Source organism: Danio rerio, chromosome 17 (assembly GCF_049306965.1).
Source record: "Danio rerio strain Tuebingen ecotype United States chromosome 17, GRCz12tu, whole genome shotgun sequence".
Lineage (NCBI taxonomy): Eukaryota > Metazoa > Chordata > Actinopteri > Cypriniformes > Danionidae > Danio > Danio rerio.
Genome location: NC_133192.1, coordinates 28197119 through 28224989, shown reverse-complemented (window position 1 = coordinate 28224989; position 27871 = coordinate 28197119). Strand labels below are relative to the sequence as shown.

Here is a 27871-nt window from a genome sequence, read left to right as displayed (position 1 = left end):
TTCAAAATATCTTCTTTCATGTTCAACATATGAAAAAAAAATCTAATTGGTTTGGAACAAGTCAAGGGTGAGTAAATAAGTTTCATTGCATGGCAGAAGTTTCATTACTAGGTTAACTATCATACTAAATTGTTCCAAATGTCAAACCAGTCAGGTCATTCAGATAGCTAAAACCTACTACAAACCAAACCATGATAAATTCTCACAATCTTTCATTTTTAAAAAAGACCAGGAACATATTAAATGAAACATTATTTAATCTCAAAATTACGAAAAATACATTTAGAAATGGATAAAAATAAATAAAATCTGTAATTAATTATTTTTTTACTGTTTGTTGAGAGAGATTCTGTTTCTGTTGGCTAATGAACAGCGGTTGTTGATTCTGGTGTATTACGGGAAGGGTTTGATGGCTACTCCTCCAGCAGGATGTCCACCTCCTCCATGGGCATTCTCAGACGCAACTCCTTCTCAGTCATGAGGTCTAAAAACTCCTGCACACGTTCAGGAAACAGCTGCACTGCATCCATGTACAAGCCCTGGAAACACACACAAACTCACTTATTTGAAAACATGCACATTAAGAGTCTGAAGTGTTATCTGGCAGCAATTTTAACAGCAACACGAATACACTCACCAGTCACTCTACTAGTTACACTTGTTTTACAGTTCATTCATGCAAATATCTGATCGATGGCAGCATCTTATTGAGTTTCACTATGTAGACATGGTCAAGAGGATCTGCCTAACTTCAAACTTTAGTGGCTTTGAACATGCTGTAGCCGGTGTCAAACTGGTTGGTTTAACATTTTCAGAAACTGTTGATTTACTGATATTTACCCATGCTGCAATCTCTAGAACTTACAGAGCAGTGTTAGTTAAAAAATCCAGTGAGTGAAAATGCCTGGAAGTCAGAGGAGAATGACTAAAGAATGAGAGGTTTGGAGCCGATATAAAGACAACAGTAATTCTTTGTAACAAAAACTATTTGTTATAATCAAGATCTACAGATGATCATCGCTGAACACACAAAATATCACACATAAATATGAATACAGAAAATAATAAGCAACATTTAAATGTCACATTCTGTCTGATTAATGTTGCTGACCACACCTCATCCATTTGATGACCACTGCACACTCATGTTATGCTGACAACAGGATGACACAAAAAAGTTGCAAAGCTTAAATAATCTCAAACTGGCTTCTTGTACATGACTGAGTTCAGTGAACTCAAATGACCTGCACAGTCACCAGATCCTAATCCAATAGAGCTCCTTATGTTAATATTGACCAACATTTCAAAGTAATGAAAGCAGGCATCAGGAATGGTGCATGAGCCTGGATTTGAGCTTGAGACACACTTGAAACAAACATGTGTGTTCCTGGATCACACAACCATTTATATGGTTCAGTTTTTGGAAATTGAGGTTTATATATCAGAGATAGAGCTATTTGACAATCTAGAATCTGACAGTTCAAAAACTAAAATCCAAATATTGAGAAAATCTAATGTAAAGTTGTCTAAAGAAAGTTCTTAGCAATGCTAGTTACTAATGAGAAATGTAATTTTCTAAATATTTTCATGAAAGATTATGTTTTAGGATTGTAATGATTTTTTGCATAACATAAAAATAATCTATTTTGATTCATTCATTTATTCATTTTCTTGTCGGCTTAGTCCCTTTATTAATCCGGGGTCGCCACAGCGGAATGAACCGCCAACTTATCCAGCAAGTTTTTACGCAGCGGATGCCCTTCCAGCCGCAACCCATCTCTGGGAATCATCCACACACACATTCACAAACACACTTATACACTACGGACAATTTAGCTTCCCCAATTCACTGGTACTGCATGTCTTTGGACTGTGGGGGAAACCGGAGCACCCAGAGGAAACCCACACGAAGGCAGGGAGAACATGCAAACTCCACACAGAAACACCAACTAAGCCGAGGTTCAAACCAGCGACCCAGCGACCTTCTTGCTGTGAGGCGACAGCACTACCTACTGCGCCACTGCCTCGCCCTATTTTGATTCATGCAATGTAATTTTACTATTTCGATAAATATACCCATGCAACATAACACTGAATAAATATTTCATATTATACAACAGTTCTGTCTGGTTCTTGAATATGATTGACAGATAGTCATGCAACATACTGCAAATAACCCTTCACCCATACAGCATCAAGCAGAGAACACTCTAAAGTTTGATAAATATTCCTGCTGTTGGACAACATAATGTAATTTTGAGGGGTTTTTTTTAGTCAAGAATGTAGTTGTTTAAAGTTGTTCAGCTGCAGATGTGAATGAATGGAGGGAGAAAGTAGTTCTTCATACAAAAGGATTTTTACACTGTCCGTGTTTGATTTTCTTTTTTATATCCACGATTATTATCATTTATCGCAACCTTTGTGTGCGCATTTGCGATATTTTAATAACTTTTAAATACTGTGTAGCCTTAATAATAAAGGCAATTCTGGAGGGACAAATGGGTCTAACCTGGTACTGGCAAGATGTATTGAACAAAGTACAGTTGAGGTCAGAATTATTAGCCCCCTGTTTTTTTTTCTCAATTTCTGTTTAACGGAGAGAATATTTTTTTCAACACATTTCTAAACATAATAGTTTTTATAAGTCATCTCTAATAACTGATTTATTTATCTTTGCCATGATGACAGTAAATAATATTTGACTATTTTTTCAAGACACTTCTATACAGCTTAAAGTGACTTTTAAATGCTTAACTAGGTTAATTAGGTTAACTAGGCAGGATAGGGTAATTAGGCAAGTTGTTGTATAATGATGGTTTGTTCAGTAGACTATTGAAAAAACATAGCTTAAAGGGGCTAATAATTTTGACCATAAAATTAAAAAAAATAACAAAAACTGCTTTTATTCTAGCTAAAATAAAACAAATAAGACTTACTCCAGAAGAAAAAATATTATCAGACATACTGTGAAAATTTCCTTGCTCTGTTAAACATCATTTGAGAAATATTTAATAAAGAAAAAAAAAAAAAGAAAAAAAATTAAAGGGGGGCTAATAATTCTGACTTCAACTGTAGCTAGAACATATACAAACGAGCATTAGGAAACTCACCTTTACCCAGGGGACTTCCTGTAAAGCCTTGTAAAAGATTCCACTGCCTCTGTCTGCATTCCCATCACACACCTGTAAAAAACACATTGAGAATCAGCTCAACATACATGTTTATTGCTTGAGATTAATAAACACTTCTAAAATGCACTGTTTACAACTTTACCATGAAGTTCAGATACATTCTCCACAGCAGAGGACAGTGGGCTCCATGCTCTGCTCCTGTAGCGCTTTCAAACAGACAACGGATACGATTGCTAAGACCATTCACTGGCAGGGTGGGAAGAGCTTCACCAGGAAGACGAGACCTTCGGAAGAGATGACATTGCACTTCGTTTTAAGTCTTTGTCCACATAGCAAAAACAGGGTATATGCAGAGCTAGTGTTTCTTCTCATACCGATAAACTTCTGGTGAACGGTTAATGTGACTTTTTCAATTTTATACGGTTCCTTTTACAGCTTTGATGTTGTAATGTAAGGTAATCAAAATATAATAGACTTCAGCATTCATTTAGTTGTTCAAGCATAAAACGAAATGAAGAGTTGTTTACATGCACGCGCCCGTCAGGATCTGCAGGTGAGCGCAGAAACTCCATTGAAAATACTGGGGTAAAATAAATGTTAATATTTTAAAGACATGGTCAGGAAAAAGGTAATTTAATGCAGTGCTTCTTGTACAATCGGAGACCCACTTTATATCGTATATCACTCAGGTGAAGATTGTTGATTTTTGAAGAAAACACACCTTAAACGCGCCGATTTTGTAACACCGTATAGTACACCAAAAGCGTTTCACCCAGGTTACTGAAAAATAAAAGTCCTTCTGCATACTTCTGCATTCACCCTATTGCTTTTTCTTTTGTGGATTTGAAATATTTTGCAATCATACATGTTTGGTTTCATGACATGTCTGCGTCCACATGGAAACAATGTAATACGTATGTAACGCCTACATGTGGCACTGCAAACAAACACAGACAGAGCTGCAGGATACACTGAAATCTCAGAAGAATGCAGTGAAGGGTTTTCTTCAGCATTTTGAGATCAGACATAAACAGAAAACAGTGCTGGATTTAAAAATATCTGACATGTGTAACTGCTAATGCATCTCGGCTGGTTTTTCAGGAAGAATCCAACATTATCAGGTTTTGGTGTAATAGTGCTAATACACCTAGCAGTGCCTGCAGCTCTGTAATCCACCATTGTTGCTGTTGTTAGCGGTTGTTATGGGTTCATCTTCATTTTGATCATGTGGTACTTTGATGTCATCCAAAAATAAGGGTTTTGCCTATCTGTCGACTACAATAATGTTGATAAATAAATAAATCCAATAAATCTATTAATTGTGCTTGCAATTTTTTATACACAAATGCACATTTTTGTCTGAAGAGCCCGTTTCTTATTTTTTTAAATATTTGAAATATTATTTGAATACAATCTTTATCTCCAGCAATGTTAAAGCTTTAAAATCAATAACACTGTGTGAATCTTACAGTACTGTCTCTTTTCTATATTTATATTGGATTTACATTGGATGTTTTTGTTTCTCTTTTTGTTTTGCTTTGTTCTGTTGTCTATTTTTTGTTGTTTTGTTGTCAGGATTTATGCCTTTTGTGTGTGTGTGTATATATATATATATATATATATATATATATATATATATATATATATATATATATATATATATATATATATATATATATATATATATATATATTTGTACTATTGTTGAACATTTCAATAAAAAAAAAAAAAAAACTTGTCGGCTACACAACGAGCACCATTTTGAGATTTTTTGGCTCTGTAACCCGTTATTCAAAATGTTTGTTTCAGGGAACTGACAACACCAGCTTTTGTGGATTTAACTAAATTCTTTGCAGTTTGAACAGGGATTAAACCAGACCAGGTATTTGTTCAGTAGCTAGCTTTAAAAAACAACTAAATTTAAGTAATTAGCTTCACAAAAATCTCTGCCAACTGTTTTTCCTCCATGGAGGAATGAGATTGCAAATAGTAGAAAAAAAAATAATGTGGCCCTTGTTGAAGAGCTGAGAATACAACACACTTATGTTACATTTGGAAATACATTAGCTGCAATGTGCTAGCTTTACTGTTCCAGGAACTATTATGTATCCAAAACACAAAAATCTGATCTAAATAAAGAAGAAACAACAATTACACAATAAAAAAATAAATAGAAAGGAACCAAAATGGAAATAGAAGTAAAACAGATTAAAGAACACTCCTTTCTTTCTCACCTTTGCACAGAGTCCAGCAACTGTTTAAGACGTTGTTCTGCAGTGATGGCGAAGAGATACGGCACAACACTGTCAGTTTTCTTTGCCATGCTGTGAAAGAACCTGCGAGTTCGGCCTGCGCTGTGGTAGTGGTTCTCTGTTTGCAGGTAGAGATGCCATAATGAGGCACTGGAGGGCAGTAAGGAGAGCGCATCTGTAAGTGCCAGTCTCAGTCGGGATAGGGGGAACACATTAGTGTTAGTGTGATGGCGCAGCAGTGCTACATGCTGGACAGCAACAGCCTCACAGTCCGCAAAGATCGTGGATCTTCTCCGAGATCCATCTGCTGCTTCTGAATTGAAATGGCTGGGAATGAGTTTTTGGATGGCCTGACTGTACACAGCTTGTGCTGCATCGATCCCCATTGTTAGGTACTGAAAAAGTCCAAAACATCCAATTAGACTGGACGTCCTATTGTGTTTCTTTGAAGCTCTAGCATTGCTGTCTGTGTTCTGTTCGGGTAAAATACTCAACAGGGCCTGCTCATAGGCCTTTCTGGCCTTCAATATGACCACTGGGTTGATCTGGCCAGAGAAAGGAGTGTAGGAAGCACCTTCTGCTAATTTAGTCAGAATGTAGACAGCTTTGGGGAATGTAGAAACTGTTTCACTGCTTAAAGCCTGTTCTACCTCTAGCTGGGCGTAAAGAAAGCAGAGCTTGCAGAGAACATGGTCATTAAGACCCCTAGAAACACCCATACTCAAAGCAGTGTCAAAAACTTTTCGAGCCTCTTCCAGATTTCCTAGAAGCCACTCCAGATGGGCATATTCTCTCCAAAGTGCCAGACTGCCCCTGTTCTCTGGCTCCTTTAGCAGCCTTTTTGCAAGACGTTTACTGCGCTTCCCCTGAGACTTCATTTGTCTTTTATTTCCACTTCGTAAACACCTCAGCACCTAAAACAGGAAAGCAATGTGGAAGGTTAAACTTAAAAAAATTGACCAGAAATGCCAGTGCTGTAAAATTAGAATTAATATTTAAATATTTTATATTAATCGTTCATTAGTAACATACAGTGAGTATTGTACATAGAAATATTAAATGATTAACAACTATAAAGCTACCTTGAGTTTCTCGTACTGCAGCCAGCACAGAGTAATAGCAGCTTGATCCTGTGCAGGGACTAGTCGGAGAGTTTGATGCAAAACATTGTGAAGAAACTCCTCTCCAGCTTTACATAGCCCTGCTTGCCTCCTGCATCCACTAAGACATGTCATGTGACCCACAGCACGGATCCCAGTCACTGGGAGGTCATAAGAGGTCAGTGGTCGCTCCGGATCAGGGCCCTCTTCAAGGAAGGTGAGATCGTCCAGCAGAAAGCTAGAAGAAGATGCTGTAAAGAACTTGGTTAGAGCTCCGGGGAGACCGAGGAACTGCAGGAATGCCAGAATTAGCTGCGCCTGGAGATCTGCTCTGTCAACACGAATCATGGATGGGCCAATATCATCAAATAAGACCTGCATGAGGACAGAAACAGATTTAAGGGCACAGCATATAATTTTGACCACAAGGGGGCCAAAATTCACAACAAACAAAGACGTAGTTTAATGATGCCACATGTGGAATTATAGAAAATGTCATTTTTATTACATCCTATGGGATTCATGTTTATGGATAAGCTAACTTATTTGAGCTTATTATGGTAGTATGAAGCAGAGCAAGGCTGAAAGTTGTCGAGCACTGAAGCAATTGCTGATAAAAGTTAAGCATGACGCAGGAAGTGGATTTTTTACTCTTTAAAGTGTGAAGTTAACCTATATAACCAAATTTTATGTTAATAAACTTTGTAGACTTATAAACCATTAGAATAACCAAGGAGTTACGTAGAGTTAGAGAGGAGAAATGGCTTGAATGTGACATCTTAGTTGTTTATGGAATGCACAGTTAGGTATGTATGGACAAGACATAAATTTAGAAGGCTCCATATTGGGGGTCAAAGCTCTACTCCAGTGGCAAATATTAAACAATGCAAAAGGAGGAATATAAGCAGGCTAGGGCATCAGAGAGGCAGAATCTTCAGGCAGAGATGCTGCTGAGTGTCTCCTGAAAAATCTCCTTTGTTGTTGACTAGGGTTGTAACGGTATGAATTTTTTACGGTATGATAATCGTCTAAAACAATACCACGGTTTGACGGTTTCGCGGTATACGGTATTAAATAGTAATTCTCATAGCAAAGACCCTGAAAAGAATAAGAACACGTTTTCTGACTGAACAAAGGTTTTATTTCAACAAACTTTTGAAAGAACCATTTTAATAGAACTATAGAAGTCTTTTATAAAAAATAAACTGAAAAATCTCCCATTTTAATAAATTAAATTAGAAGGAATAAACAAGCAGGGTCTTTTAAGATTAGACAAAAATAAACTTAAACTGTCCTTCCTTATAAGCAGGATAAATGGGAGACCAAAAGTGCAATACCAAGTTTATGGCTGTAAACATGTATTTAAAGCGTTGTTTTTTTCAGTCTAGGTTGTGATGAAGAAATGTAAGCATGTTGAGATTTTCAGGACTTAATCTTGACCGCTGAGGTGAGAGAATGTGTCCACTTGTACAATGAACAAATAAAAAAATAATAAATAATGTGTCAAAGTCCAAATAAACATGGTGCAAATCCTCAGTTAAAAATAGATATAAATATTTACTATACTATAAATAGTTACATAACGAAACTAGATTCAATATGGAACATCCTTAGGTTTTATGTGCCAGCATGGATATGGTTGTCTGTGGATATGGATTTGGATGTGGTTGTATGCAATGCAGACAAACAGCTGCACCTTCATTTGTGTCTTTTGAAAACAGCAAGAGCAGCAGTTCGTCTTTGCTGTGTCACTGTTTTGTCATGTTTCTGTGCTGCTGTGCATGCAAAAGTACTTAGTATGAGAATTATTTCATGCAAAACTTTTTTTTTGCGTTTTATTTAGCCACGCATAAATGTATGCCTATCTCTCATTCCGTGTTGTTCAAAAAGCTCAGTGTTGGTCCACAAACAAAAGTGAAACCTATGCTTATTGGTTGTGATATAGCGAGTTTGAACCAATCTGGGCATGGAGGAGGGACAATGCATCAATGTATCATGTCTGGTTTGTCCGGAGACACAGTGACGAGCGTTTCTTTGTCAAATCAGCGTTGTCAAATTTTGATGACGTAACCGCACTGATTCCAGAGCCTCTGAAAGTCCGCGAAAGTTATGAGATTCTCTTCTTTATGCCAATCTTTGAATTGTATGAATCGGATCAGCGGATCAAAAGTTATTAAACATTTAAGAGCAATACTTATTTTTAGCCGCGGGCGGCTGTCTCGGTCTTTAAGGGTTAAAACCGTTGATATGCAATTGTTCATGGTATGATAATCGTGCACGTTCAAATCGTGGTAAACCGTCATACCGGTATATTGTTACAACCCTATTGTTGACAATAAAAACTCTTCTGAAATCAAAACCATCAGACTTGGCTGATCACTGAAAAAAGAAAAGACCTCAACAAGCGGCACACTGCCAGCTGTTCTGGTTTATCATAATAAATACATTTTAATGTTCTGTTATAATACATGTAGTCTAATAAAAACATATAGACATATTAAAGTTTCATTGTTGTTTTCTGTTTTTTTATTAAACCAAAACTTGAGAGTGTGTGACAATACTAGCATGGCAACACAGGACAATGCACAACTAGTTTAAATTGCTTGATTATCTAGATTAGAACATTCCTCAAAACATTTGGGATAATGTCAGCAAAACATATATCATTGAACATTTTAATCTAATTGAATCATAATTGGAAAATTTATCTCTGGGTAATTTGACTATGATTTAAATCATAATAATAAAAAAAAGCCTTGTTAAATATAAATTTTCTGAGTACAAAAATAAAATCTAAACTATAGAGAAGGTTTTTTTGGGCATACTTATGAGTTTGTCAGCAAATATAGCACCTGTCTGTCCGGGTCCTCGCAGTCCTCTTCTGATTGGCCCTTGGTTTTATCTGGTCTCCATGGCAGCCATTGGTTTGCCTCTCGGGACGCCTCCACATCTAACCAGATCTTCCACTTGGGCCAAGTTTTGTCTTTGATCTCAGAATCCTCCTGCTCTTCCTCTTCGTCATCATCTGCAGAGCATAGAGTCAACTGTAATGTTAGGTCTCAGAATTTATTTAAAAACACTTGATTCGGAGAGACGACAGCAAAGTATATACAGAATTTAGAGAGTAAAATTCAATACCTTTTAAGACCTGTTTTAAAGACTCTTTCCTTACATTTTAAGACCTTTTCAACCAGAAACACTGGCCAGATTTAAACTTACAGCATATTTACTAAATATTATTGTCAGAAACTAATCCAAAACTAAAACATTATTCATAAACTGACTACAAAGCTATTAAATCAAGCTACAGAAATAATGGTGTTGCCATGGTTACTGCAGTAAACAAAGCAGCATGAACTACATAAACTACACAGCATACTTGCAGATTTATTTCAGACAAACTTTAGCATACATCATACATTGCATAATCAAAAATGATAAAAAATTTAATACATTGCAAGAATTTTTAAAACTTTTAAGGGCCTTAAATTTCTCTACTTTGATTTATGAACTTTTAATACCTTTTAAGAACCTGCGGACACCCTGGACAGAATTCTCTGATGTCTTGAAATTGAACATCAGTTCTTTATGTGACAAGTATTCCCTTTGACCCATGTCCATGTAAAATAGTCAGAAATAGCCTCAAATTATCAAAGCACTAGCCACATTATAGTGTATTGGCAATGATCTCTATTTGTGTGAGAGTTTGTTTGGTTTGCACACCTGGCTCAGGTGGAATCACCCATCCTCCTTTCTCCTGTTGAAGCATCCAAGCCTTCCATCCGCGAGCCCCCCGCTCCCCAATCCTGGGCTCTCCACTGTCCCAAAACGGCTCAAAAAAATCCACCTGAACACACAACGAAAATTCAAGATCAACAAATAAAACCAAATAATGGTTCAATGTTCCCAGAAATTTTGATGGATTTTCATAATTTGTCCTTTCATACCTACTAGCAGTGTTGGGCAATAACACTAGTAATTTGTTACTGTAACACCATTACTTTGACAGTAACTAATACTGTAATGGATTACTTATTAAATTTATTACATCCGTTATCGTTACAATATACTACGTTTGTCCATTACTTGGAAAGTTATTTCATTTTGGCTGCAGTCTAACCCACATCTTCCAGTTTACAGTGGCGCCACATCGTGGGATTGGTGGATGCCAACCAACCACCGTAAAAAAGAGACCTCGTGTACGAGGTGCCAGATTGAACAAAAGTCAAGTGAAAGCAGAGACACCGAATTCGCACAAGAGAGGCCAAGTGTGCTCGCAAGAGAGACCGAATTCACGCTAGGGACACCAAGTGTGCAGGCAAGAGAGACCGAGTGAGCAAGAGAGAGACCAAATGTGCATGAGCTAGACAGAGAGACTACTAACGTAACTATTAATAATTACTAATACTACTATGTTTGTTGTTTCAAATAAAAAAGCACACATTTGTTATCTTCATAACAAAACTGATTAGTTTAGACACAGTGACACATTTCTGTTATATTTCAGAACAAGTTATTTAAATGTATTGTGTTGTATTATATAGACAAAGAATAAACTGTTTTACATATTTTTATAACTGTTTACAACAGCAGATTTTGCACTTTGAATTTACACAGCTTAATTTCTATAAATTGATGACAAACTACATTTAATTTGTGGTTGGTATGAAAATTGCTCATAGATTTCATTTTTGAGCAGCTGTTATGTTTTTGTTTTGTTTAAAATGCATTCAATTTATGGTTGTCTATAATAGCAGTTTTTTTTTTGGTGCTGAGTTTCACCAAACTGATTCTGAATGATAATTAATTTATTTATTTCATAAAGGTTTTGTTTGTTGATACAGCATTGAAGGGACGTTATAAAAGCATTAATGGGAGCATTAAAAATGTTCTTTGGAAAAGTAACTCATAAATTACTTCTAACAGTAATGCATTCCTTTTGGTGTAAGTAATCGATAAAGTAATTGAATGAAGAAACTAGTAACTGTAACCAGTTGTTATGTTATTTTCAGTAACTAGCACAACACTGCCTACTAGATATCAAAAATCTAATAGACTTTCCTTTTTTTAATATGAACTATTTTAACATACACACAAACAATACATAAGAAAGCCAAATATAATAAATTAAAATAAATAAAGAACAGAACAAATAGGACACTAGAGATGTCACATACAGCATTTGCATCATCACACAATTATATTGTATCATGAGAGTTATAGACTGGCCATGTTTAATCAAATATTTAAAGCAGAACATATAGAGAAAAATATGCTTAGTGTAATGTATTTTTGCTATTTTGTATGCTTGAATTTTGAAATGACTGATATTCAAAAGCTTTCGATTTAAGATCCATTTGCAGAATCACTAGCAGTAACACACTCTTTCACATTTAAGTGCTGCGAAATGTGTACTCAGCTGAACGGGGAAATCTTGTTTAATTTGCAGTAACACAGTGTGCCAAAACTACCTCATACTGCAGTGCCCAAGAACTTGTTCAGCCAATTACAGAAAGACGCTAGACGTGGTCAGCCAATCGCATGCTGACTGAGTGATTAAAGCAGCAGTGATGTGCACCAGACCATGGCACTCACTGATTGATGTTTGCTAATTTTCAAGGATAAGAAATGCAAAGAGGTTCACAATTGTTTACTATAGTAAATATGCGGAGTAGGTATAACAAGCAGTTAAATACAGATATTATTTTTTAATAATTAACAAGAATTAGCTTGTTGGTGTGTTTAACAGGAACATTTCTGCCACTCTGGATCTTGCTTAGCAGAATGTAAATGTGGACGTTACAGATATTTCTGCTGTTAAAGAAGAAAGCAACCGTGTTTGTGAATATGCCTCTTCAGCAAATCTAGCAACCAAAACAAAAAGGACAGGTCACAGTTTCATGTGAATATGCAAACACCTCATGCTGTGTATAGTTATGTTTTCTACATGACTTTTAAACAAAATATTTTTACTGCAAATCTTTATTGAGTTTATCTAAAATTAACAGCAAGATCACAATTTCACTGATCAGAAAGAAATGTAAGTAATAACTAGGGCTGCACAATATATCATTTCAGCATCCATATCGTAATGTGCGCATTAACAATAATCATATCGCACAATATGCAATCATGAGTCTGAATTGTAGTTGAACAAGAGCTAGATAATTGTATTTAATTACAGTATTTATACTGAATTTACAGGATTTATGCCAAAACCTTTTCTTACTTAGGAATGTCTTGTTTCTACATTTGGATAGTCCAAATATCTACATTTCAAAGCAAAAAAAAAAGATAATTGTACTTGCCCCACTGGAAGATAGCTTTGTTTGTTTTAAGGAAAAAAAAACAATACTTTTACTTTATAAGCATTTTTTGCATTGTGATTAGGGCTGCGCGATATTGGGAAAAACGTTCATTGTGATATTTCTGCGATTTATATTGGGATATTTTACCAAATAACTTGAATAGCTCTATTTTGATATAATCAATACCTTTATATTTAATGGGAAGATTTTCTATTTTCTGCAGAAAATATAATTCAATAATTGCCGGCATAAATAAATACAATGCATCTTAAATCAGTGAAAGTTTTCAATATTTAGATAAAAAAAAAACGTTTGTCTGTATGTGTATTATATAATCTTTGCTTCAAACTACAAAAAGCAAATTACCGCTTATGCGAGGTGTTTCTAGTGCAGCGTCTATGAGGCTGAGAGTAAATTTAAATGTTATTCTCTTCTCTGGCTGCCATCATGAGTCTCACACATTTTTTCCCCTTTTCTTAAAGTCTTTATAACATCATCGTGGAGTTTTCTATGATTATTTCAGCAAATAGGATTGTAAAAAAATTATTTGTTGTTTTCTCCCATTCACTGTGCTCTAACAATGACGACTTAGAGTAGAAAATAGAGTCAAAAAGTGTTTAGATACAGAAATAAAATAATCAAACGAACAATCCAGTGCTTTAAGCTTATTTAAAATGCTTACACAGTTACAGGCCTTAAAACACACACAATAAATAAGCTTTTTCATTTTTATGGTTAAACTGAGGGTGTCACAGTTCGGTGTCACTGCTGGTTTGCTTGTTTGAACTGGTTCCACTAGGTCAGTTGGCATTTCTGTGTGGAGTTTGCATGTTCTCCCCGTGTTCACATGGGTTTCCTCCGAATGCTCCGGTTTCCCCCACAGTTCAAAGACATGCACTATATGCGAATTGGGTAGGCTAAATTGTCCGTAGTGTATGTGTGTGAATAAAACTGTATGGGTGTTTCCAGTGATGGATTGCAGCTGGAAGGGCATCTGCTGCATAAAACATATGCTGGATAAGTTGGCATTTCATTCTGCTGTGGCGACCCCTGATTAATAAAGGGACTAAGCAGAAAATAAAATGAATGAATGGTTCAACTGAAATGACTCCACAATTGAACTCCACAACTATAATTCTGACTCCAAATTACAGATCCTGCAATGTGAACATTGCGTATTCACACATTGCGATATCGATGTAAAACGATATATTGTGCAGCCCTAATTGTGATTATTTAATCTCGTATTGAATACTGTAAAGACTCCATAGAAAACCCCCAAATAGTGCTATTCAAGTTATCTTATGACAATACCCCATATCGCAATATTTATTGCAGAAAAAAAATAGCAATGTCTGTTTTTTCCAATATTGTGCAGCCCTAGTAAGAACTGTATATTTTGAATTGGTTATTTGGATAACTCCAATAACTGACAACACCATTTAAAGAAAGCCTGGGTGAACCTAACTTACATTTCTTTAGCTATGCATACCATGCTGGACTGGCATAGGACACCAACAGAGAATTGAAACAAATTGAAAGACATTCATCCATAAAAACCAACATTCTGTCATCATTCACCCATCCATGGCTCATTTCTGCTGTGTTTAAGCTGCTTTGACACAATTTACATTGAAAAAAAGGCTAAATAAATAAAGATAAATTGAATTGAATTGAATTCACATCAGTTTGAGTTTTTTTGTTTTGTTCTGTTGTGCACAAAAGAAGATATTCTAAAGAATGTTGGAAACCTGTAACCACTGACATCCATAGTATGAAAAAAAGTACTACAAAAGTCAATGGCTACAGGTTTCCAACATTTTTCAAAATATCTTCTTTTATGTTCAACAGAACAAGTCAGGGGTGAGTAAATGATGACAGAATTGTCATTGAACTATCCCTTTCAGTTGTGTGGCTGTAGTGGCAGTGCTTCAAAGAAAATCAATTAAATAGTGCAACATTTACACCACAGTTTTAATACTTTTGAATTTGAGGCTGTACCTGTTGTCTGGTGGCCAGATTCTTTACATTGTCTGGCTTGAAGAAAGTGAAGTCCAGTAGGGCTTGAAAAAGGCAAACAGCTTTCTCTGTATGACCTGCCTGGCGCAGGAAATGGCACTGCTGCAGAAAGATATCTGCCAGACAAAAGAAAACACATTGCTGACACTTGAAATCTGATCATATGCATCTAAAATAATAACAAATATCAATGAAATGATTATTTGACCTATAAACACAATTTATATGTGTGCAACACTGCACCACCAGCTCTAAGCACAAGAGGGCAGCACAGAGTCACACAGCCTTAAGGACTTATTTACCCAAAAATAATCTTTCACCTGCATGCCTTTCCAAACCGGTATGACGCTTTTAGCCAAGAAGCATCAAAAGAGTTGTAGAACAACATGAGGGACAGCAAATAAAGAAATGATGTAATTGTATGTATAAAGCCACCCTTTTAACCTCATTTCAGACACTTCTATGCTCATTTGTCCCCACACAACCCATTAAAATTTCATTTTAGACCTTATAATTTGCCAACCTGTGCTAAAATGATTGCATGGATAAATTTCATCTCAGTTTAACAAATGTGTGCTCAGGGAGACCTGATCCAGATACACGCAGCACACTCACCCAATCTATTGAGGTAATTGTTTGATTAAGCTAATAAAGAAGCCAGTGATAAAGAGCACAGAACAGCAAGCGGTCTGGCATAGAAACACACACACACACATGGACGGTCACATCGATTTTAACGTCTGCTCATTTTGGCGAATCCCACTGCGGGGAAACCCAGGACAGTAATGTTTGTGTTTCGACTCACTGTCTGTCTCTCTCTCTCTCTAAACAGACCCACACAATACATCCTCTAAAGTAGCTGACAAACAGCATGCCAATCCACTTCAAAAACACCACATCATCACCTTTTACTGTTGCCTGCCAGTCGATCCCTGCCATACACACACACAAACACACACACACAAACAGAGGGCAGGCTGCCTGAACGTACACTTGCACAAACTGTCCATGAGCTGCTTAACTCTACAAATATTTATGCACGTAATCAAAACAAGTTTACAGTTTCCACCCAATTGCTGTCACAGCAACATGAGAGAGAGAGAGAGAGGAAAAAATAACCCTTGACTGCAAATTCACATCTAGACAAGTCAAATCTGAACGATGACAATGCAAAAAATATTCCGAGCACACAAGGGGACGTTAAAAAGAGTGTAAAGGTAAATTCACAATGCATGACAGTTCGGGACAATCAACAGATTATAACAGAACATTTGTCAGACGTTGATGATCTGACAGGTGCTGATTCAGCATGTTCAGAGAAACAAGCTCTGACAGACGCCAACAGACACCAACACACTTATCCAAAAAAACCTGACCAAGTGCCTGTCTGCCTGCATCTGTAGGTGTGGAGTGAATTGGTGTTGAAAATGATACATTTAACAAAATATGACTGTACCCAAGAGGTCTTCCTGTGTGCCTGGAAGTGGAGGGTGAGACACCATGCTGCCATCCTGGACTGCACTAAGCGTGCTCAGACACTTGCCGAAAACTCCATTGACCTTAGACACTGAGAAGGTGCTGAAATGGCTCTGTGTGAAGAGCAGATACTTCTTCCATAAAGGTGCGCTATTTGGATGAATGAACACTAGTTTCTTCCACTCTTTCTGCAGGACGGCAGGCTCCCATAACTCCTTGCACAGACGGAGTTTCTCTAATTTCAGGTCAACGTCAGAAGGGTTACTTTCCACTGCTCTGTCCATGATGGAGAGCTTCTTCTCCAGCACAGCACGTAGAGACATCTTCCTCATTTCTGCATCACAGTCACCGGCAGAAGAGAAAGACCCAGAACCGAAGGCCAGCTCATCCTGAACAGTGACAGAAAGAGAAATGCAAATAAGGTGAAATGCAAACAATGGCTATGTTTACATGGACATCAGTAATCTAATTATTTGCTTTAACCTGAATAAGATAATAATATAATTAAGGTGCCTACATGAGTTGCTTTTTGAATGTTCCTTTCATGTTTTCATGTTATAGTACATGGTTCGATTAACATCATTACATCACCATTTGACGTTAAATTCCTCTGGTGTCTCACACAACAACAGTTTGTGTTCGTCAAGGCACCATATGGGATTTTGTGGGTTTTGTTTTTAATGTTTCAAGTATAACTGCAGTTAACTTCTCACACAATGTGTGCAAACATATGACAGTAGATACAAATTCTCAAGCAACAGGTCAACTCTGCCATTTCATTCACTTTTTATTCATGCCCCCGCAACAAACTCAGAGGTACTAGATGAGAGTATGCAGTAAAGACAGGTTAAAGAATTCTCAACTTAGCCATCGTTTTCCCATCGCACCAAAAACGTGTTCTCCTGCTTTAAGCCATTCTCATCTGTTTGTTTTCAAATGCCTGACAACTGCTATGTGTATATCCTGTAGCAAAATGCAGCGAAAAGTACTACAAAATGGTTATAGTTTAATTTAAGGTTAAAAAAAAAAAAAGTAACAGATTTGTGTGCGTAATTTCATCTTCCAGATTTAAAATTATTTTTGGTGCAGGATCAAAATTGGTGACTTAGCGCGAATCTTCTAGTAAAGATATAACATGTCGGTTTCTCTGTTTTATTCATAGCAAAGTTTTCTTATCCTATGAGAAGAACCTGGTTTCTTAATTATTCATGACTGCACGTGCTTTCCGAAGACAAGGCAGACCTGCAAAGCTAAGAGACCCAGTGACTGGGTGAGACCGCGTCTGCGCACGGCACGGGTCCTATGTGTTTGTTTCTATAATCCACGGGGCTTGTTGCTTGTTTTTATCCACCATGCTGTCAAAGCTGATCCAGCAAAGCTGTTGGTTTGCAGTAAGCATTTTTGTCAGGAGAGCTGTACGAGAATTAGAGAATGGCAGACTTTGTCTTTTTTTAGTTGAATTTGTTACCATTCAGACACATCACCTATATTTGTGCTCCTGTGTTCGCCTATGTTTAAAATCCTCCAGATTACCGGCAGGGCTAATGGTGGAATAGACAGCGTAAGAGACCTTTTGCACTGCTATCCACTGTGTCTGCATTCAGACCCGGGGACTGAGGAGAAGAGAAGTCCGCCTCATTTATAGTTTATATAAACATGTATCTTTATAATGATATTACAAATTGTGGTGATGAGAATGTGAAATTACGAATAGCAGGGCATTCAATTATTGTTTATTTCTTTGCATTTTAACTTTGTAAACAATAAAATTCTGGATCTCCTTACAGTTTGTGTCTCATTTTGTCAGCCAACTGACAACAGTTGTTCGCTCCCTTCTTTTTCCCCTGCTTTGCGGCCACGCCCACACCCACTCCTGCCTCTGCTTGCAGCACTCCACCCCCATGTCAGTGCGTTTTTTTTTATTCTGACATAGACCTGAGCCAAAAGAGGGGGTTTTCATGGCCCTTTATGATGTTTACATGTCTGTACCGCACTTCTATAATACGACATAAATAGGCATACTCCACATGTCTTATTCAGTTTTCTGTTTAGTTTGATTATGATTAAGCTAATAATACAATTAAAATCAGAGTATTGTTGTCTATGTAAACGTACTCAGTGAAACCTGTACATTAATTCTCTGTAGGCCTACTTGAAAGTGTACAAAGTCCAGCCACAGCTTGATGTCTGTAGGATTCTCCCGTAGGTTCCTGTTAAACTCCTCCACTCGAGCGCTCAGAAGAGTGCTGTTGCTCTCTTGGGCCTCAGTGCTCTGTTGTTCTCCCTTGACCTCCGGCTGGCCCTTGCCCTCCAGCCACAAGGTGGTTCCAGGATCATAAATGCCCAGCGGATTGACCCATGATTCAGGTGTCTGGGTAGAAGAGCCCTGTTCTTCAGCACAGACTGCAAGTTTTATATAGGGATCAGAGTTGGTGGCGCTGCCTTCAGAGAGTATAGGCAAAGCTAGCAGACCCCTTGTTTGAAGCAGCTGACGGGTGGAAGAAGAGAAATAGCGTTCTGCTTTCTTGTCCACTCGCTTCTTCTCTGGTCCTCCATCAATCCAGGTCACAGCTTGCGTTCTTAAGTCCAACCCCAGACAAGAGCCTCCCTTTCTCTTATACCTAAAAGAAGATTAAATTAACATGAAAAACAACACCAAAAGTGATTAGTGGAGGATCTATAAGCCTTTCCATTCAAGTTCATTGCAGAAATATGAAGAAAGGCTTCAGATTCGATCTAGGCTTTCTGACAGACGAAGGACAAAGTAAACACAAGAGTTGGCAGGTGACTGAAGGAGGAAGCGATAACTTAAGAAAGTGAAGAAAAGAGATGGTAGATTTGTCTGCTCTTTGGTGCAATGCTTGACCTTCCTGAGATAAGAGTGCTGGGGTGCACCACAAAAGAGTCGAACACAAACTCTTTGCACATGAGCCTTGAGGACTGTATGGGAGCATCTCTGTGACAGTGGGAGAATCAGGACAATCAGAGAGAATGCGAGTATTGATCGTGGTCTCTTAAGTTACAGATGGCAGCTCTGACACCAGATTAAAGCTGATAGTTGCTGGAGAACTGCCAGGCTGATATCTGTTGCCTCTGAGCAGCTAATAAACCCTTCACTTTAGCCCGCAGTGCCAGAACATGGGTGTAAATAAGACCCAGAACAACACTTATGGAGAGCAGGGCTGCACAAATTTCACTAAAGCTAAATGCTGACATCAAAGTAAAATAGATGTGCATCTAGAGAAGGAAACATCATGGCTTGCGAAACAGCAAGTTTTAGGCTTTGGCTCTGCATTCATGAAATGAGCTCTCAGAGCTGCTGTGTCAATATCAATGCATTCAGTACGCATTTATTTCTTTTAATAGAGTAAGAGAACTATCACATATGATGAATGATATCATTTTCAGTATAAATCGCATTAAAATGTTTTTAATAAATGTAAGACGGAGCTAAATGGAAAAATATCAAAGGGATCATATTTTACCTTTTTTTACTAGATGTAAGATTAACCCTTTGGTGTCTCCAAAATGTGTCTGTAAAGTGTCAGCTAAAAATACCCATCAGATCATTTATTATAACCTCCTGAATAGGTCCATTTTAGGCTCAGATGACAGTGTAGCTGTTTTCGTAGCCTGTGCCTTTAATGCAAATAAGCTGGTTCTCCCCACCCATAGTGCATGTTGGCTTCTACTGTGTCGAGTAAGATAAACAGCACAGTGACAGACAGACATGGAAGAGCCAGATTCAGGATTCAGTTCATGGATTATGAATTCAGTTCATGCGTCAAAGACATCAAGTAAGTTTATTTCATATATTTGTGGTGGAGTTTATTCAAGTAAATAGCTACAACACAAATGCCATTACAAAGGTCGCAGTACACACACATACGTTTAACCTAACACAGCTTTTGCAGCGTCCTTGTATCCGCGTGACGTCATGCAATGCGGCTTTTGGGTGCAAGTGCTCTATTAATCTATATGGTAACAACAAATAGTAATAATATGTTATACTTTGTAAAACTTTCGAAATCACAATCATAATTTATATGAGCAATTCCATGCAAGTGTCAACCTTGCCATGAAAAAAAGAAGTTTTCACCAAAATAGGGAAGCTGTTTCTGGGTTTGTTGGGTTAGCAAGTATTTTACAGTACTTTAGAAATACTCAAAAATGTCAATGTTTTCAAAATATTTTATTTGATTTACCAAAGTAACACAAGTGGCAATTTCACATCCGTCACATCCAAAACGGAGAGACGTTACATCCATAACGACACCTTTTCCTCATAATTGTGAAAATATTAAATCTGCGGTTAGTTGTTCTGGAAAATATAAACAAAAGTTTCAATATTATGTTAACATATATTTTCTACGTGAACATATGTTTTGAGTTTTTACTGCAAATGTCACAGCCATAACGCTGGAATTGCTCATATACATCCATGCATAATATACGATGGCCAAAAAGTGATTACTTTTTCATAAATTGTTCAAATATTGTTGTCTGTGATGGAGCAGGTACAGAGACTGTTGTTTACTCCATGATTTTATATAAAAATCACTTTAACGTTTGATTTGACTAAAACGGTCATAAACACATATTTTCTCAATTCAAATGGAAGCAGTATTCCATATATAACCACTTAACAAGCCTCTATGCGGCTGCGCTGATTCCAACAGTTATAAATTACATCGATTTTACTGTCTTTTCTTCATTACAAACATGCACTGTTTTAAAAACGCTTTAAACGTTTTAAAACTCATTGCTGATGCCAAAGAGTTGGGACAGATCTTTTAATCCCAGTTTCTTTGCAAATCCTGTTCTGTGGACATGTTTATACATGTTACTATGGAGACATGTTAATATGCAGCTGTCAATCAATTTGGTGGGTGGGGAAAACCGTACTCCTACATCCAAATTCCCTTTAAGGCAAGTCATTTAACTCGGTGGCCATCTTTGAAATGCCTCACAGGCAGTATGCTCAAATCAAATTTATCAAGTATATCAAATTTTGCAAAATTGCTAGCTTAGCTTACGATTGAATTTGATATTAGGAATTAACAATAGAATTAAAAAACTGTTTCTTTGGTTTTATCTCTTATTGTATGAGTCACACAAAATCTGCAGAAACGTTTGGTCTGAGCCCCTCCCCTGGAGACTCCGATTGCTGACTGGCTTCTATACTAGGAGGCGGGGCTTCATTTGCCATATTGGCAAAAAAACTTTACGAGTGACACGTCTTGTGTATTCTTTAGTCTTTGCCTTCGTCACATTGTCATGTGCCTTGGAATGGCTGTGATTTGGATCCTATTTTAACGACAGAAAATTTTTAAAAGATTTGTCGTGTTTATATCACTTTGTGGATCTACACAGTCCTGTTTAAACAGCTTCCATAAGCTGCTTTAAGTGTGTTTTAACAGATAACTACCAGCATGTGAATATTGCTATTTAATTCAATTCATCCTTCTTTGTATAGCGCTTTTACAATGTAAATTGTGTCAAAGCAGATGTTCAAGTAATTGAAACTGGGTTAGTCCAGTTTTGAGAGTTGAAGTTCAGTTCAGTGTGGTTTAATTTTCGCTGTGAAAGTCCAAACACTGAAGAGCAAATCCATCGATGCGCAGCTCCACAAGACCCAAATAGACAGACACTTGAATGTACAATCAAGAAGTTTCTAATCCACGTTTAGTGCTTTTAATAAAAAGGTTTACATAAAGAATCTAATGAAGTCAAATAAATGGTAAGTTAAAGTACAAATTGAATCAGACCTAACCATATGACTTTGTCACATTGCTAGTTTAGCTCACATTGCTAGTTTTGTGGTGAAAAATTCATCTGTGCATGTCAGTAAGAAATTTTTTTGCCCTTCTAATCTTTAATTAAAATCTGAAAATGCACTTCCTGTATTTTTTTCAGTTAAATTATCAGATTATGCATGTTTTAGGTAATGGGCATGTATAACAATTAAACACACCCTCCAACTGTCAGTTTTGACAACAAACAGAAACGGTGAGCAGGATGAGTCTGTTAGGTTGTAATGACTCTTCTAAAACCACTTTGCCAATCTACTTCACTACATCCAATCAGCTCGCAGTAGAAAAAAACAACGCACGCCTACTGTTTTCTCATTTAATATTTTGTTTCTCTAGGAACTGCGTCACATTATGAAAAATCATGGTCGTCGCTATTGGTTCATGTGATATGTTTTTTTTAAACCATAAAAAAAAACATTTGAGGGTCAAAGGGTGGCCAGAAAATGCCTCGGGAATTGAGATGCCTACGATTTCATGTGGATTTCAAAGGAGCTCTGCAAACAGAAGCAGAGGATATAAAAGCGGTTGAAAGAGAAACAGGAGCACAATACACACTGCAGCTCTGTAGTACACAAACAGATGCAGTGCTCCCCTGCATTGTAGAGCGTCTGGCACCTGCTGCTGCGGAGACTGGCTGACCTTCAGAGAGCCAAACAGACCCAATGAAAGAGGAGAGCATCTGTGTGTGAGGCAGACAGACACACACAGATAGTGAGTAAAGTTACCTGGCTATGTCTCCCCTATAAAGGGATTTGTATTGCCAGTTGGCACGGTCAGCTCTCCTGTCGATGCAGAAGGGGGAGTCAGTGGGGGTCTGGAGGTCATCCAGCCACATAAAGGTCTCGCTCACCCGAACTTGAGCTTCCTCTCTGCAGCCAAGTAGATGAAAGACAATGACATTAAAACACACACACAGACAGACAGAGAGAGAAAGAGAAATGCAGGGTTAAAAGTGTCTAAAATATAAATGTGGATATGAACATTTCTAAAACAATGCATATAGCATTACCATCGTAACCTACACAAAAATTGTTTGATTACCCCCAAAAAAGAAAGTTCATCCAAAAACTTAAAAAAGCTATGTTTATTAATAAAAAAAAACACATCCTGCTTTTGTAGTGTAGAATAAAAATAATATCACTTTTATCATTAGATTTGGACTCTAATGTGAAGTAAAAAAAATTATCAAAATGTGAAAAAGTAACCACTTCTTTCATTCTTTTTGAACTGGCCCTTTAAGAGATTAATGTGTGAAGCCTTTTAAGCCAGACGCAAATAAAAAAAAAAAAAAGATCAGAGAACACCATACGGAAGGATTTGTCTGAACCCACCTGTCAGTGTTCTCCTTTTTTAGAAGGTCACTGGGATATATGGTGTCTGATTCGGACCCACTACTTTCAGAGTTATCTCTGCTCCTCTTCTTTTTGTGTTTTTTCTTTTTTTCTTTCTTTCTCTTCTTCGATTTTCCATGGTTGTCTCCTCTCTCTTTATGCTTCTCCTCACTGCATTGAAATGAAAAAGAAAATTCACCATCACCTCTGTTGACCACCGTGCAGATGTATACATTTTTAAAATCAACTTAATATATATATAAATCATAATAATTCACTCATTTTGTATTTGTACACATATTTCCAAGACAGGGTGTTCAATCTAAAGTCCGGTTTAAAACAGGCAAACAGTTATAATAGTAATCAACATTTGTACATGGCTATGCAGATTGATTAGATATAATCACCTGTTTAGTAATCACTTTAGACTTTAAGCTAGAGAATCATTTAAACACCAGCTTTAAAGTGACATGTGTGAAGTAGCAATGGTTTCTGCTGTTCTGACATCAGCTGCAGATAGTAAAAAGTAGTTCATCATACAAAAAGATTCTGAAACTCTCACTGTTTAATTTTCTTTTAAGGCAGAAATAAAGGTCTCAGGGGTTTGGAATGACATGAGGCTGAGTAATTGATAACACATTTTTTGTTGTTCTTTGAAATATGAATTCAGATATTTCAGATGAAATCCAAGAGCTCCCTCATTTAACTGTACAGGTCTGGGTGCATACTTACAACTGGCTATATGATTTTTTTTGCCATTAAAGTCAAAAGTACAACGCAAAAGCACAATATTGCCCAGAGTAAATGTGAACCATGATGACGATAGTTTATTCATAATTTTTAAACAGAAAAATATTAAAAGATAATCAGGCCTGACTCAGCATGAATGCTGTTTTTTAGCAGGTTCCTGCTCAGCAGAACAGAAAAACATACAGAAATCCCTAACATCCAATCCATCAACACAAGAGAACAGTACAAGCTATCACCAAATACAAAATAAAGAGAAACAGGTTACTATCTCAGTGGCTGCAGCGATAGTTGGCCATCAGATGACGAGCATGGGATTGGTATTGTTTTTAGATGTTGTGATGATAGATCTGATGTTGTGAATACATAAAAGAAAGATCTTGGTCCATAACAGCTTATAAAAGCCGGTAACAGCAAACATCCATTTGTTGCAGACCTAGTGGAACGATCAGTCCTTGTAAGTTTTGATACCAAAGCACAAAGGCTGCGCACGATGGGGTTGTCGCGGACGAAAGTGAAGAGGGTTGGGGAGTTGCAAAAGAGAGTGAAAGTGAACAGCGGATAGTGGAGGAGGGTGGTTGAGTAGGGGGTTCGGTAAAATGAGGCGCTGAATCAGATTTCAGAAGTGAGATGCTGGATCCGGCGTGTTGCGGCACAAATTAAACCCTGGGTAGCACAATTTAAAATTTGATAGTACAGTTTAATCCCTGTGTTCATAATGTCATTTAATAGTGAAACATTCGCGTGATTGAAGTAGACTGAAGTCTGGCTAAAGTCACATGGAATGATTTGACAATGTTTTTGGTTCCTTTACTGGACTTTGAATGTCTCAGGACCATTGCTCTATATGAAGGATGAGGGAGCTCTCGGATATCATCTAAAATATGTTCAATTGTGATCTGAAGATACATGAAGGTCTCAGGGGTCTGGAACAACATGAGGGTGAATAATTAACAACAGACTTTACTTATTTGAAAAATAAGGAAGGGGTGTGAACTAACCCTGAATACATTTTAACGTATCTCAGCTAAATTTAAATGGTCACACACTTCAGGTGGACCTTTTAGAATCTGTTAGTTAAGTTTTAATTATGCATTGAGATCCACACAGGTGATAAAGTGAGTTTATTGAGCCAGTAACTGCACTGCGCTTGAAAGGATCAGATGACCTTGTGCCTGCTGGTTCCTCTGTCTCTGCTCGGGCTCTGTCTGTGGCTCGCTGGTGAGTCTTCAAAGCATCTTCAGTGCTGAAGCTCTGATTACTCAGCCATTCCAGATCCGCTGGAGCTGTGAGATGAAACATTCAGTCAAAACAAATTAGCTCTGCTGGTCTCTTAAGAACTGAAATAAAATCAGCCAGTTGTGACAGACATCCTGTAGAAGTGAAGCGAAACCTCAGAGGAGTGCATCCGATGATGAGACTCACATGCAAAAAAAAAAAATTTGCTAAAGAGGGAGGATTCGCTCAAGTAGTGAAAAGGACAGAGGTATGATGCTATCTGTTACTCTGCGGACAGCCTGGGAAGGAGCCAGATGCATTGCTGACCTGGCCGATATTCTGCACAAATCCCCCAATGGCAGCAGAGATGTTCTGCATGCAGGGGCAGTTTGTTCTTTTCTAATGTACTCCGTAGTGTGAAAACGGTCCATTGCCAATCATTTAATATTGATTGGTAGGTATGTGTGTCTTCTTTTAGATTATCAATTGCTCTTATCTAGAAATGCCCAGTATTTAGAATAGATTATTACTGTGTGTGTGTGTGCAGAATATGTGCTGCCAGCAGTGCTTGTAAGAATCACTTCAACTTCTGCGGTGTGTGCAGATTATGAGCTGCCAGTGGTGCTTATAAGATAACTTCAAGTACTGCTCACATAAAAAAAACAATGATCAAAAATAGTGCATACAGACATATGTATATCGACAGGAATTATACGTAAATAGATGTTTGGTGGGAAAATTCTGAATTAAATATTCCATTTGTCCTTACTGTACTCTTGACAGCATGCCAAACACCAGGGCACAAGAATATTTGGTGTGTGTAAATGTACACAACACAGTTTAGCTGTTTTCAAAATCTAGTCTACAAAATATTGATGTAAAACAAAAACAGGAGAATGTTTTATTGTTTGAAAAAATCTATCTCTATATAATTTATGACTAAAAGAATCGCAACATATACTTTTTTAACTTGTAATTTTCCACTACTGTAATTAATTTGCATTTTGTCCTAAATGCTACTTTTTAAACTCTTTCATCCCTCCTCTTCACATTAAATCAAGCATGCACCTTAGTGAGTTGAATAAGTGATATGTTGAATCGCGAATCACTAGAATTGATTCAGTCCACTCTGCGAACAGTGTTAGGAAAAGTTACTTTAGAAAGTAATGCATTACAACATTGCGTTTCTCCCTAAAACAGTAACGTTACTTAGTTACTTTTTATGGTAAGTAATGCGTGATGAGTTACTTTTGCATAACTTTTTCTGACCTGGCTGAGGCTTGATCTTTTTCAGAACTTGCAGCATTTTTTGTAGCTCTGCAGTTAACAATGCACTACATAACCTACACCTTCTTGAAGTTGGGCCCCCCAGAAGTAACCCTGGGGACCTTAAAAGTGTGTGGGCCCTTAGATTTATCCTAACTTCTCCTCCCCTCTTAGTTGTGCCCCTGCTGTTGAGAAAATCCCCTTTTCCTTTTCTTTGATCTGTTCAAAATAATAAGTAAACTTCCAACACAGAAATGTAAGGCTCTGCCATCTTGGTTTCTGTCTGTTCCTGCATTCTCTCATTAAATGTGGAATTTTGATTCAGCCATTTTTAAGCTAATTAATTAAACTAAAAAGTAACTATTTTTTAAGTAACTCAGATATTACTACTTATTTTTAAAAGTAATGCTGTTACTTTACTCGTTACTCATAAAAGTAATGTTATCTCGTAACTCGCTTTACTTGTGATGAATTACCCCAACCTTGTCTGCGAAGGTGGTTGCGAACTTGTATAAATAACTCTTTTACTTTTCCTACACAAAAGAATGATGACAAGATGGGCATCACTTCTGAGGATGGGGAAATATTTTTAACGACAGGACATTTTATACAGAATATAGTCTACACAGTATCCATTAAAGACCATTTTATTGTTAACATGTTGCAGAATTATTTATGCTTCAACTTATTTATAATTAAAAGGACTGTGAACCAAAAGACCGGGTTCAGTCAGTACTTTGTAAAATATCCACCATTAATCAAAGATCCTACAGGTGGTATTAGAATTCAACTGTAATGTAAAAGAGGATCTGATAACAATATTACTGTTGCACTAACAACACTGTTACAATAAATCAAGCAGCTCTTATAGAAAAACTAGCTTCGTTTACAAGTCGATTCACTGAAGCATCATCAAGTGTACAAGCCCGTATCCTGTAAGAAGCTCTTCTGGACGCTAACGGTACTAGACGTCGAGCAGGTCCGAGACCTCTTACCTTTACTTTCTGCAGAGCTGTTGCTGCCTGACAGTCCAGAGAAGGACGGGAACAGAGCCATGCTGCTTCTAATACATCAAAACAGACGCGGGATAATGACGTCATCTACCTGCGACCTGACAGGAAAGCATGCGGTGATGAGAGCGAATCGGTTCTTTTGAACAGCTCGCCTTTAGGAACCAGTTTTTAAAATGATCCAGCACTTCTTTTGTTAT

General features: G+C 37.2%; 1 protein-coding gene across 1 annotated transcript; it reads right to left on the bottom strand.

Moving 5' to 3' along the window:
- Positions 1 to 239: 239 nt before the first annotated feature.
- Positions 240 to 27787, bottom strand: nrde2 (NRDE-2, necessary for RNA interference, domain containing). The gene is made up of 14 exons (XM_005158556.6): positions 27657 to 27787; positions 25346 to 25463; positions 23431 to 23601; positions 22825 to 22968; positions 18439 to 18907; positions 16267 to 16675; positions 14793 to 14926; positions 10207 to 10330; positions 9336 to 9508; positions 6466 to 6858; positions 5366 to 6297; positions 3274 to 3415; positions 3111 to 3182; positions 240 to 539 (listed from the first exon to the last, which is right to left on the bottom strand). The coding sequence occupies exons 1-14, from the start codon at positions 27715 to 27717 to the stop codon at positions 414 to 416; spliced, it is 3468 nt and encodes a 1155-aa protein (XP_005158613.2). The 5' UTR covers positions 27718 to 27787; the 3' UTR covers positions 240 to 413.
- Between the last annotated feature and the right edge of the window lie 84 nt (positions 27788 to 27871).

Bases quoted from the DNA above. Each gene is read 5' to 3' on its own strand.
- nrde2 (XM_005158556.6), bottom strand. From the start codon at position 27,717: ATGGCTCTGTTCCCGTCCTTCTCTGGACTGTCAGGCAGCAACAGCTCT. The intron at 16,676-18,438 runs GTAGGCCTACAG...GTCACTGTTCAG, and splicing joins TGGACTTTGTACACTTTCAA to GATGAGCTGGCCTTCGGTTC. The intron at 3,183-3,273 runs GTAAAGTTGTAA...TGTTTTTTACAG, and splicing joins GAATGTATCTGAACTTCATG to GTGTGTGATGGGAATGCAGA.